The following is a 14,108-nucleotide window of genomic DNA, read 5'->3' as shown; positions in this document are numbered from 1 at the left end:
GGTAGGTGTGCATGCAATAAGCCACTTGCATATCACATGCAAGTGATAAGCTTGCCAAATCTCAACAAGTGTTATTATTTAAATTAGTCTAAGGGCAATATAGTAATTCAACATTTAAATCAAATTCAAAGTTTTGACTTTTTACTTCTTTGACCTTTCTCATCAATTCTGAGCTTCCAAATATGAATCCATATTCATATTTAAATCACATTCAAACATGAAACTCTATCTTAAGTTATAACCGATGACTATATCAGATATATTTGTCGGTTTCTCTCTCTTTACCTAATTCGAACAATTCAAATTATTTCATCATAATGTTCTAAGTTGATTCTGTATGAGTTAGCGGGGGAACCTAATGGATTTGTAGATCATGGGCTCCAACGATCCAAAATTAACCATAGGATGTCCAAATTCGAACAATTCAAATTATTTCATCATAATGTTCAAATGCAGATTCCAGTCTTATGTAAACTCTTTACATAGGATGTCCCACTTTCATGTCTCTACATAAACGATTCAAGATTACATTGTTTGTATTAACTACAAAGCAGACCGCATCCATAGTGTCCCCAGAATAAGGTGTCCAATCTCACCATCTCCCCCATCTCTATCTTCTCCTTACTCCAATCTCTCCTTACTCCAATCTCATAATTGAGGACTTACAGTTCCCTTTAACATTTTCTTCTTCCTCTCATTTTTTCTACTTTAAAATCATATAAGTAGATTGTCGTTGTTTACTCAAATGTAGTCGACACAATTTTATTTATATATTCTTACGCCTTATTTGCTTTTTCAGTTTTCTTTAAATATTTAGCCTTCAATTCTATAACCAATAAAAAGATGGCGAAAACTAAATTTCAAAATCCAATCATGATCATATGAAAAAAAAAGCACTAAAAGATGAAATATACCTCTAAAACTATCATGTTCAATGTAAACCTTCATTAATTTTTATTATAGCTAGAATAAGATCTAAATTTATATACTACAATTCAACAAAATACAAAATAGGAATTAATTATGATAGACCGAGGCAATAAGAATGAAGTGAATCAAAATTTAAAATACAAAATTGTGATCATTAAAGAAAAGATGGACTAGAAGATGAAATATATCTTAGTAGCTGTCATGTTCAATTGCAAATCTTCCCTCATTTTCAGTTCTTCTCAAACAAGGTAAATTTTTATTTTAATTCAACAAAATAGAAATAGAAAACGATTTAGATATTAATTACTTATTATTATTTGTTAAGAATCTTTAAAGTCTCTCGTAACTTAAAAATATTTTTTTAATGGTTATTGTTAAACTGTTTAGGTATTAATTACTAATATATAATTTATCAATTTTGTAATTAATTTTAAGTTTAATTGCCATAAGTTTAGATTTATGGTGGGAATAAATTCCATTTGGTGGGAACGGTTTAGATTTTGTAATAAGTTTGGATGAACTATACTTAGACGGTAAAAATGTAATTTTTTTCAAAAATTAAAGGGTAAACGTCTTATAATGTTTTTTCAACTTCTGACTTTTATATATTAGAAAATATTAACATATCTTGCACGTGTAAAGATTATAACGTTGACTTTTTATATTTAAATATTACTAAACAAAATAATATGTTACTAAAAGTAACTTCTTTTTAGTATAACTGAGTAGGGAGACTCGAAGTATAAATTTTATGGGTACTAATATATTTTGATGACAAATGAGCTATGTTCTTTTTCACCCTTAGAAGTAATTTTAAATGGGATTAAAAAAAGTATTGCAGTTTTCATTTAGAAGCAAACATTAATAGAGATACATTACCTTTTCAACCATAACAATGAGTCTAAAAGCATCTACTTATTCTTCGTTTTTGATACATTGTAACAATTTTTTAGGAATGTTCTGGAAAAAATCTTGACAAAATATAGTTCTAAATGTGATATAGAAATAAATTTTATAAAAATGACTTCACAAATTTAATGCCATACAACAATTCAAATCTTAAATTAAAATAAAATGTAATAAAAAAGAAAATAAAAACAAGAAAATCCACCTTCAACTTTAACCACAAAAAAAATGAAAAAGAAGACAGAAAAAAAATCGTTATCCAGTTTCTTTCCAACTTCGTAGAAATGTTTATTAGAAAGGCAAGACTATATTATAATAAATAATTTAAAAATTTATCCTTTTTACTTCCAAAGATTAACATATATATTTACACACGTACATATATATTAAGAATTTTTTCATTATTAAAAAATTGAATGAATAAGTTTTTCTCACACCTCTTTAACAACAATAATATTAACACTATATTATTTTTCTATTCTTTTACATGTATATCTTCGAGTTTTTCTCTCAAAGCATAAGCATTTAACATATTGTAACACACCAAATATATTGCAACACAAAAGTAACACGAAAGATAAAGGGTGAGAGTTTAATCGATCAATATTATATAATAGAAATTATTATAAAAAAACATATACCAAATTATTATAAGAAAAAAAGAACATATATCTTTCCCATAAAAAGGAAAACATATGCGGCCAGTTGAAAAATAAGAAAATTAAACATATACGGCCAGTTAAAAAAAAAAGAAAATCAACCCAAGTAAAAAGAAATTCAAATGTTTATAAAATAATGGTTGAATATAAAATGTTACAAAGTTTTTTGAGATATCATCCTTAATTAATATAAATTCAAAATTATTAAAATAAATGGACAAAATTTGTTCGTGTTTGTAAGAATTTAAAAAGAAAATATTGATTTTATTCTTTATATTAAATAAATAATAAATCAATTATGAAATAATATAATTAATAAATGAATTTTTTCTTTTATTTTTTAATTTAAACAATAAGTAATATTTATTTTAAAATATATTATAATATTGTAAATTTAAACTTTAAAAATGATTTAAAAAAGAAGAATTCACTTTTAATATAGTAATAATAATAATAATGATTAAAGATTAAAAATAAAGATTTAAAGTAGCTTATTAAAATTGTAATAATAACAAAAATGGTTTAACTGTTTCAAAATCATTAGGAACACATGCATTTAGAGTTAAGGTTCAAATCAAAATTTCTAACCATATATATAAGAAAGTAAAATGGAATGAGATTCTATTTCTCCTTTTTCGGTTCCTCTCACCTCATCTTTCTTTAAAACAATTGTAAAAACGTTTTTACTTAAAAGTTCCATTAAAATAAAAACGGTTTGAATAAAAAGGAAAAAAATAACCTCATCTTCATCCATAGACAGAAAGAAAAGAAAAAAAGGAAAATCAGAGTGAGTAGTTGACACGTAACCTTTGAGAATTGAGATGATGATTGATCATATTAGACACCGTGATTTAAAATAATAAATAATAGTAATAATAAAAATTAAATAGACAGATACGAGCATATCTCTTACGATAGAAAAAAAAGAAAAAGAATAAATGTTTTATTCACCGGTTCCGTTCCGGGTTGAAAGCCCAAAAATCAACTGAAAAACCCATTTTTTGGAAAAATATCAAATGACTTTCTGTCACGGACACGTGCAGTTACGAATTTACCCCTTTTGTTTTTTCCTTTTCACTTCCCTGCTTCTTCTCCGACGAGTGTTCAATATGCGACAGTTGAAGTCTCAGGGTCCCCTCACCGGCATTATATATTATTAGTATGACCTAAACCTCAAGCCACTCACAAACGTCCACTGTAGCTCGCCTCTAAGTAAGTCTTCCCTGTTCTTTATTCATTCCAGATTAATTCCTTCCTCACTTCCTCTCTCACCGTTACCCCTCTGTACAATACAAGTCCATTTCTGTTTTCTTTGATTTCCTTTGTTCTCTTTACCATGGCCCTTCCGGCAGCATTGTCCAGACCCAATCATTCTCTTGCTCGCCAATCCGATTCTCTGTTTCCTGCTCCTCATCGGATTTATAGCAGGAATTTGCAGGTTCTTAAGAATCCTTCACGGTCGTTGTCTTTTAAAACGGCTGCTGCTTCGGCGCCTCATAATGTATCTCCTGTTTACTCTTGTCTTACGGAAAGTATTGTTTCGAATTCTGTACCGAAAGCATCAATTAGACGGCCGCCGTATATTCCTAATCGCATCCCTGACCCTTCCTATGTTCGCGTATTCGATACCACTCTCCGTGATGGCGAGCAGTCTCCAGGTGCTTCCCTCACTGTTAAAGAGAAGCTTGACATTGCTCGTCAGCTTGCAAAGCTTGGTGTAGATATCATTGAGGCTGGATTCCCTGCTGCTTCGAAGGAAGACTTTGAGGCAGTCAAGATGATTGCAAAAGAGATTGGAAATGCTGTCGATGAGGATGGATATGTGCCTGTTATTTGTGGTCTCTCCAGGTGTAATGAGAAGGATATTCGAACTGCATGGGAGGCTGTCAAATACGCTAAAAGACCGCGGATACATACCTTTATTGCAACGAGCGAAATTCATATGGAGCATAAGCTGAGAAAAACGAAGGAGGAAGTGATTGAAATTGCTCGAAACATGGTGCGGTTTGCACGAAGTTTGGGTTGTGATGATGTTGAGTTCAGCCCCGAGGATGCTGGCAGGTTTGATCTTGATCTTGAGTTTTATGCAATTTTTAAATTTTGTCAACGAATTGATCCAGAGAGTAAGTTGACTCTGCATGCTCCTTGGATTTCAAAACCTCTCAGTCATAATGGATGCTTGGATTAAATTTTTAATAAGCTTAGATTATGTTGGAAGTTGTATGGTGTGAATTTGTATAACTTGTTTCTGAGTATAAACGAGTAGGATACACAAGTTTAAATTTGGGTTATAAAAGGTGCTTGTCAGTTTCCCGGGCCATGTTTGATTTATGTAACTGTATCTGTGTAGCTAATAATGAGCAAATCATTAGTTTTGGTTAGCAGACTCGTATTCTCAATAGGTTGGACTCCCCGCATTACGCAAACTTAACCAATTTTTCTTGACATTTAGACTATAGCATCCTGTTATAACATAGCCTCAATTTGAAGTGGATTGATTTAATCCATTTTTTTGGTTTCCATCATTTAGAATTGTTATAGTAGGTTTTGATGGAAATTTTATTATTATTTATGTGTATGTCTTATGTTCATTGGGCAATCTCCGACTAATGTCTATCCCCATCCTTTTCTTGTTTGGAGCATATCTTTCGTAAGACCCCTTCTTCATGGTGGTTTTCAACATCCTTATCCATTAACAATTGCTTAACATAAATTACAGTTCTTTTAAAGTGATAAAACATTTTTCCTTTTTATGTTGTGGTTTATGATCAGATCTGACAGAGAGTTCCTTTATCAAATTCTGGGGGAAGTGATAAAGGCTGGGGCAACTACTCTCAACATACCTGATACTGTTGGTTATACAATGCCTTTTGAATTTGGGAAGTTGATTGCTGATATAAAATCTAATACTCCTGGCATTGAAAATGTCATCATTTCATCACACTGCCAGAATGATCTTGGACTAGCAACTGCTAACACAGTAGCAGTAAGTAATGATGTTTTCTTCTGCTTCTTCTTTTTTTTTCTATATATTGAACTGGACCTTTAATTTGGAAGTATCCGAAGGTAATAGGATGGTAACAAGGAATGATTGACATACTATTAAAAAACTGCAAGACATGATAAGTAGGATATGGACACACAATGGACATAGTGACACAACTTACTAAATGTAGGGGAGAAAAAAGAAACAAGACATGAATGTGACTTTTATCATATTTTAAGGATGTATAGGCTTGATACTTTACATTGTAAATTATGTAGCAGGGATTAGATGGCACTTTTTTTTGGCTTGATCTTGGTTTAAATTGTTGAAGCTTTTCTGTAATCATTTCCCAAATTACACAAAGCATGAAGTCAAAACTTCTTCAGCCAGTCCTTAGAATTGGAAATTTAAATTTGCACAACGGGAGTTTTGTGTGAACTATGAAAAAATCACTGTTCTGGTTAAATGACGCTGAACCTCAGCTTGTGCCTGTTTTAAATTACGTTTGACCCTTTTCATCTCTTTACAGGGGGCATGTGCGGGTGCAAGGCAAGTTGAGGTCACAATTAATGGCATTGGTGAGAGAGCTGGAAATGCTTCCCTAGAGGAAGTAAGCTATTCGTTTATTTAATTTATTTTTCCTATGTTTATTTCTTTTGTTGTATAATTATTACATTTATTTTTATTCAATTCTCTGAAGGTTGGGGATAGATTTGCAATACAACCTAACATGATTGATCTAATCAATATGTTATACTTATGAATACACTCCCCCTCACTTGTGGGTTTGAAAATATCAAGAAATACCCAACAAATGGAAATCAATAATAAATGGAGAGAAAATAATGTTGCAAGGGCTTGAACACGTGACCTTCCTGGACCACCTTCTTTTATACCCATCTTAAATCACCAATTCAACCCAAAAGCTTAAGCTTATGGGTGAAGACAAATTTAATACAATATCTAACAGTGTGAACTCTTGCCAAGTAAAACACCTCTCTTTGGCCATTTGTGACTAAAGATTCTTTTGTAACATTGTTTAACCCTTATTATTTTGGGTTAGAGACCCTTTTTATTATGTTAGATCCTTAGATGCTGGTTTGATTCCATTCTTATTGGCGATATAATATTAAAAAGAGGATAAATCTTAAATCTAGAGAAACTAGGGTGTTTATATTTCATTTTGCATGTGACTGAATGCACGTTATGTATTGTTTTGAGAACACCTTTTTGCATTGAATGTAGACACTCATATAGAGTCATCTTGTGTGGGTAGACTTCTTGGCATGCATGAATATGTGGTCATTTTCAATTATGAAAACTTCTTTTATTATCTTCAGGTGGTAATGGCCTTACAATGTCGTGGAGAGCATGTGCTTGGAGGTCTTCATACTGGAATTAACTCAAGACATATCTTTTTGACTAGCAAGATGGTAATTATTTTTCTTACAAAAAATGCTTCCTGAAAAAATTTCGTTGAGTTGTTATTTTTTAAAATTATTCTTACCATTTTCTTAAATTTCAAAATACAACGTTAAACTTTCCTTGGGGTGGGAGATTTGTTGCAAGTTGTTGTTCTTGCTTCTGGTTCCTCTTTAATTTGGAAGAATATGGAGCCAATTTTTTTCAGGAAATGAAGAGGAACATCTCTCTTTGGTGGGTGGGGGTCAGCCACCAGAGTTCAAAATTTTATTTGTTCTATTTGTTTTAGTTGTTTTTCCCCTTTTCTAATTTTGTTTTCGTTTTTTTTTTGCTTTATTATCGTAAAGGCTACTTACTGGCAAAATTCTTCCTTAGGTAGAAGAGTTCACTGGTTTGAATGTACAACCACACAAGGCTATTGTCGGAGCTAATGCTTTTGCTCATGCAAGTGGCATCCATCAGGTTAGTCTTGTTGGATGTTGATATCAAGGTTTTGGCATTCATGGCTTACTATTTATGACAGACATATTTATCATCGTATCATCGTGATGAGATAGCTAGCTAGCCAATTTACTTTATAGTTGACTGTGATCTGATTCTAGTACTAGTGGCCCCTAAAGAAAACCAAATACAACTCTAGAAGCTTAGAAAAAAACCCAACCAAAAATGCCAAGAACTCAGACTCCAACAAGGGAACAACCAGAAGGTAAACAAAAATCCTGAAAGCACAACCAAAATAAAACTCTTAATAAGATGCGATAAGCACTGTTCCAGAACCTAGAAACAAAATGCGGAAGGAAAAAACTTCAGAAGAAATTAAAAGCGTTGAGGAAGTATCACCTATTACTATATTGCATTTAAAGCAAACAAAAGATCTTTGTTTTTTTTTTCCTTTACTTCCCATTTCCCTGTGAGTTGATTGGGAAAAGGAATATATTATAGATAATGAAATTCAGGAAACGAAGGTACAAGAAGGGATGGTAATGAGGGATTAGCCTTTCCTACAAGGCGATGGAAGTTGCATTCTACTAAACTCTTTCCAATTTGATAGAATTAGGAGCGTGAGTAACCTTCTGTTAAGCACTCAAAGAGGAAGGAAGAAATACTGTCGCATATAGTGTCAAAATTTCTATCCATGAGTAACCATCTTGAAGATAGCCCTGGCTACACTTGCAGCTTTTTGCCTCATAGGGTGACCTAGCACTTGAGCCAAAATTACTGTCCATCCGAAAGCTCTCAACTGGGTGTACCTTGTAGTTTTATCTTTTCCTTCATCATTCCACCTGAGTCGTCTGAGTATTTTTGGGGCTGCGAAATGTATATTATTGGTTTTAAAGGACTGGTTGTGCATCATTAATTTTGGGGAGTTGATGCGGTTGTTATACAGCTGCTAAGTTCACTTAATATGGACAACTCTTTTTAAACTATTTTGATGCATGGTCTTGCCATAAAGTTCAATATGAAAACGTTGGTTGGCTCTTATTTCTATGTTTTTAATTCTTCTTTTTATTCCTAGTGTGAGGCATGTGGGTGGTTGTTTGTCCTATTTTGTTTGTTGTATCTTAAATATTGCTTTTTAAACGCAGGATGGGATGCTTAAGCATAAAGGTACATATGAAATCATGGCCCCTGAAGATATTGGCTATGAACGATCCAATGATGCTGGAATTGTTTTAGGAAAACTTAGGTATGCCATGTTTTTTTTTTCTTTTTGAAACGGAGACAAGCTTTTTTATTAATGTCATGTTGTCTTATGGAAAATGCCTTATAGAAAATGACAATGTTGCCTTAAGGAAACTTTGATATGCCATGCACACCATTTGAAAATTAGAATACGTATGAAATATATAATATTGAAACCTAGGTAGGATTTCCATAAGTGGTCGATTAAACGTACTTTGAAGCAACTTTCTTCCTTTTATGAACAAAAAGAGAAAAATGGATTGACCTAGTAGTAAAAAAGGGCCAGGAGTGTAATGGATTCAATTTATAGTAACCACCTACTTTGGTTTTAATATCCTACTGATTAGACCTTTCCTCATGGGAGACAAACTTCTTAATTGGCTCCTTGTAGCTAATTATGTCTTTTGAAGATTGGTATTTTCACTCTTTACTTGTAGCATGCACGTGCATTTCTTTTTTGTTCTCTCTCTAGTTTTCTGAGTGTATGTACTTGGTTTTGTACCTGATATGTTTCAACATCTGTAAAACTCTTAGGTTTGACTTTTGAGAGAATCTGAATTATTTACTCCCTTCACTAAAGAGATGTTTATATACAAGGTACAAGAATGACCTAAGTAGGAAAGCATAAAAGGACCATAAAAGGACAATGTAATAAAGATATTTACAGTAATAAAATAACTCAATATTAGTACCCCAACACCTGTGATGGATTTAATAATTAAAGTTTTACCAAATTCTTATCAGCACTATCTCTCAACGTGCCTAGTGTATTTCAGTGACATTTCAAGTGTCTGATGTGTAAATTTGTGACACTTCTCCAGAATAGAGTTTATGTGATTTGTGGAGGCCAGGTACAGTAAGTACCTCCACTAAAAGGACTAGAATCTACTAGGCAGGACTCAGGAGAACCTGATAAAAAGAAAAATCTGGCAAGAAGCCAGCAGGGGGAAAACTTCCTATTCTATTCATTCAATTTCAAAATCGTACCATATAAAATAATAATAATAAAACAAAAAACAAAACAAAACAAAGAAGTCCAAAATCATACCACTCCTGCCAGAGCTCTCTCTGAAAGTCTAAGGGCTACAGACTACCCTTTCCTTCTTTCTTAGTGGATTAGTTTTTTTGCATCAAGTGGAACTTCTGTTGAGTTACCTTGTTCTCTCCTCTTCTTTGCTGCTCCCGAATATAATCCTTTTCTTGTCTCTTTGAAACCCTTGATATCTTCCCATTTTCTTTCTACAATAAATTAATCATCTAATCATCTAATATTTATCAAAAGAAAAAAAAATAGTTTAATCATCTAATAAAGTAACTTGTGGTATTTTGTTTCTTGCCGATTTCATGCATGTTCGTAGAATGTTAATTTGTGATATTTAACAATTTTCCTTGTATTGCCGTGGTCCGAAGGGACATGTTACTTTTATTCTTTTCATTATATTGGGCCTATAGACATACTGTTTTTTTAAGAGAAACAATTGCATTTGGTTTAAAAAGGAAGCATATGAGTAATAAACAAAAAGATTTGAACTGTTACACCAGGAAATACCATAATAAACTGCAAAAAGATGCTCTTTATCCATGAAGACTAGTTTCTCTTTTTCCAAAGAACCCAAAAGAAGGCGCAAGATATATCTACGAAAGAGCTGTAGCATACTTGAAAGAATGACCCATGAAATAGATTTAAGGTGGGCAGTGACATCTCTAGTGAAAACCAAATGCATTCAGAAGCTCTGCATGTTTTATTCCAAAGTTACTGTTTAAGATCTTTGTGCACCAATAGAGGTTGTACACCTTTTGAAGCACCGGAAACCCCTCTTTGTTGAGATTCTTTTACTGTTCCTAGAGGATCTTAGTACCGTTGGACACTGTAATAAATGTAACTGCTGAAGGAGACTGGAGAGGATATTGAAGAAGCTATCTGGTCAGAAAATGCATAATTTGTGAGGCATTTTCTGTTCCAAGGTCAGACTAAGTTTTAAAATATTTAAATAGAAGTTAACATTGCGTCTTCTTTTATCCATAAGTCATCCTATCGGGTTCGATGATCACCTGTACCAAGGGTGGTAAAGTAGTTTTTTCTGGGACAGGAGAAATGTGAAACATACGCTGCGGTTCTATTGTAGTGTTAGCCAATTAATTTTTTTTTTCTTTTACAACATTACCAGGATTCACTTTCTGTGTTTAAGTATTTCGCTTCTTGTATTTTGTTCAAAATATACTCCCCAGTAACATGGTTCATGACTACTTTTACAGTGGACGGCATGCCCTTAAAAGTCTCCTTCTAGAGGTAAATTTGGATCTTGAAGCTCAATATTTTTTAGGCAATCCTTCCATATTTTGTCATCCTTTCTGGAAATAGTCTGATGTTATTTTCCGTCTTTTCAGCTTGGTTATGAACTTGATGGTGAGAATCTCGACAATGTATTCTGGCGTTTCAAAGCAGTGGCTGAACAAAAAAAGGTAACTCAAAATTTTGTCCCTCTATTTTGCTGAGCTATTCCCTTCCCTTCTTCCTGCATATAGTGGGATTCTACTTCAACCCGTTTCGAGAACATAAATAACTACTCAAATATAAATTTCTTCATATAATTTCATGCCTTCATTCCTAATTGTCAAATTCTGTTTTGATTTTCCTTGCCCTACTTTATCTTTTACTTTTCAGAGAGTTACAGATGCGGATCTTCGAGCTTTGGTATCCGATGAAGTTTTTCAACCGACTGTTCTTTGGAAGCTGCTAGATATGCAGGTTATTTAAATAACTATAAACCGTCAGATTCAGAAAGTGGTTTGGAGCTATTTTTTTATACATGTATGCATCATTTGACGACACCTTAAATGCTAGGTTACTTGTGGAACTCTTGGTCTTTCCACTGCTACAGTTAAACTCCTTGATGCTGATGGGAAAGAGCACATTGCTTGTTCTGTTGGAACGGGTCCTGTAGATTCAGCTTACAAGGCTGTGGATCTCATTGTTAAGGTTTGTGAAACTTTACATACATCTTCAGATTGGTTTCCTAGTGAATTAAAACTAGGATATTTCAGATATTTAGTTTCAAGCTTACAACAAAGTATATGACCGGGAAATTTAGGAAATTAGTTATTTGGATAATATGCATTAAATTTTGATCCAAAACATAATGGCCCATTCGTTTTCTCCTGAATAGTTTCAGATGTCAGCTTGTTGTGTAGCCATGAGATTTGGTGGATATAATAACATAAAAAGTCGTCATGTCAATAGCCAGGCATTCATGCCTTTAATACTAGTTCTGTGCTATTCAGGTGTTGTTTGCCATATACAGACACACACACATACGTATATTTTGACTTGAAACAGAAGTTTTTCTTTTCTTTTGTCATATATTCTTTGCTGATTGAGTGTGTCATTCCTGAGTGAATGTGACAGTGTAGAGTTGTCATTTTCCTGGATGCAGGAACCAGCAACTCTTCTCGAGTATTCAATGAATGCCGTCACTGAAGGTATAGATGCAATTGCCACGACTCGTGTCCTAATAAGAGGGGACAAAAGCTACACATCTACTAATGCATTGACTGGAGAAGCAGTTCAACGAACATTTAGGTAACAAAAGTTATCCACAAAATATCGTGATACATGCATATTTTGAAGGAAATATATATGTGAAGTTGTCAGCTTTTTTTTCTTTAGGTGAAGTCCTCATATTCACTTTTAAGCACTCATTTAGTATACATGATTGGCTCGTTAAGGCAAAGTTTCGAAGGTCAGGATTGACCTAAAAAAAGCATGCTTTAAAATTTACATTAGCCCACCTTAACAATTATTAAGGTAAAAAGTGTAATTAACATTGGGAACTAAACTTATATGGCCTATTTTAAAAAGACCATATAGCAAGAGGAGAGGCCGCCTCTGCCCCCTGAAAGTATCCAAGGCGCTCACCTTAGTGCGCCACTTTTTTGCATCATCGCCATAAAGTCAGGTGATCACATATTACATTGGCAAAAGAATCCCATTAATATTAAAAATCAAAGAGTTTGAAGAAAGATAATAATACAAAGACGAAAAGCAAGAAGCTTAGAATAAGAAGAATAAAAAGAAGATAAGAACGAAGAAATAAGAAGGGAAAAAAGAGAGAACGAATTACGAAGAACTAAAGATGGTGGGCGGAAGATCAAAATAAGAAACCGAACCTTTAAAAAAAGAGAAAGTCAGAAACATTAAAGCTGCATGTTGCATGCTGTTATGATAGATGTCCATCTCTTTTTCCATTAAATTTAATGGACACCATTGTTTTCTTCCATGACTAACAAATGGCATTTTAACCGTTTTTCTACTATTTTTAAGAAGGAAAAAGAAAAAACATTCTTTACTTTATTTGCCTGAATATCTTTACTGCCAAACTTTATTCAAATATTGAATAGTTTTCTTCCTATTTTTCTTGTTTTAAAAATACAATTTATTATTTTTATCTATAAATAGTTATATATAATATTTATTTAGCATTTTATTACAAGTGCAGCACATGCACTGAAGTGACACCTTTTATCTCCTCTTGTCTGAAGGCGATTGGGAGACTCATGTTCTTAATGTGCGTCTTGCCCTTTAAAAACACTAAATAGAGTAATCTTCAAAGTAATCTTGTTCGAAGTATTATTGCTTCTATGTTCTTGGACTAAATCATATTCAACTTGAAAAGATCCTGTTGACCTAGTTATTAAAGAGATTTACAAGGAATGAGAATTTAAACAAGGTAGCAAGCTTGTTGAGAACCGAATGTTGTAGATGGAATATTAATCAAGTTGTATCTAGGGAAGGGTTCAAACTATACAATGGTTATCGACTTTGGATTTCAGATCTCAAATTTCTTCTGCATCATATGAGGTATAGGTGGTTGGCTTGTAAGATTAGACAAAATAGAGACTATAAGTTGATTCAAACACTCACCAATTATCAAGTTCTGTAGTGAAATCTATAGGTGTTCGATGGTCTTCTCTGGGTGCAGTAGTTGCACAACTACGGTATGTCGATTAACTGTGTATCTACGTTTTTATCATCGCAGTGGTATTGGAGCAGGAATGGACATAGTTGTATCAAGTGTTAAGGCCTACATTGGTGCTCTAAATAAGATGCTTGGTTTTCAAGGAATTGACATTAAGGTGACTGAAGAAAAAACATTATCGGCTTAAAAATCTGATTGATTCTTGAAGGAAGGATGATGGTGGCAGTCTTTCATAAAAGGATTCCATTATTCTGCTTTAAGTGTTATTATCTAATTGTTGTTTCTAATGTGTTTTGTGTTATTTGAACTCCTTTTTTTTTTTGGTCAGTTGGCAAAACTTGTTTCCTTAGCCAGTTATGTGTGTTAATTAGTGTTGTAGTTTTTACGCAGTGAACTGGCTTTTTTAGTAAAATAATGTTAATTATTATTATAATAAAAGGTTTTATCAGTCATTTCATGATAGAATTTGTTATTATTATTAGTATATTATCTAATGAATTATAAAATTTTGATTGAACTATTAAGTTGGTCGTTGGAAGAAATAAG

The 14,108-nt window shown here is 32.8% G+C and overlaps 1 protein-coding gene across 1 annotated transcript; it reads left to right on the top strand.

Moving 5' to 3' along the window:
- The first annotated feature begins 3,535 nt into the window (after positions 1–3,535).
- On the top strand, positions 3,536–14,024 carry LOC101205698 (2-isopropylmalate synthase 2, chloroplastic). Its single transcript, XM_011653126.2, has 12 exons — positions 3,536–4,556; positions 5,268–5,481; positions 6,011–6,091; positions 6,822–6,914; positions 7,279–7,365; positions 8,490–8,590; positions 10,843–10,876; positions 10,975–11,049; positions 11,252–11,335; positions 11,432–11,566; positions 12,021–12,166; positions 13,623–14,024. The coding sequence occupies exons 1-12, from the start codon at positions 3,832–3,834 to the stop codon at positions 13,747–13,749; spliced, it is 1,902 nt and encodes a 633-aa protein (XP_011651428.1). The 5' UTR covers positions 3,536–3,831; the 3' UTR covers positions 13,750–14,024.
- Positions 14,025–14,108: the final 84 nt, after the last annotated feature.

This window comes from Cucumis sativus, chromosome 3 (assembly GCF_000004075.3).
Source record: "Cucumis sativus cultivar 9930 chromosome 3, Cucumber_9930_V3, whole genome shotgun sequence".
NCBI lineage: Eukaryota > Viridiplantae > Streptophyta > Magnoliopsida > Cucurbitales > Cucurbitaceae > Cucumis > Cucumis sativus.
This window is presented reverse-complemented; position numbering and strand designations above follow the sequence as displayed.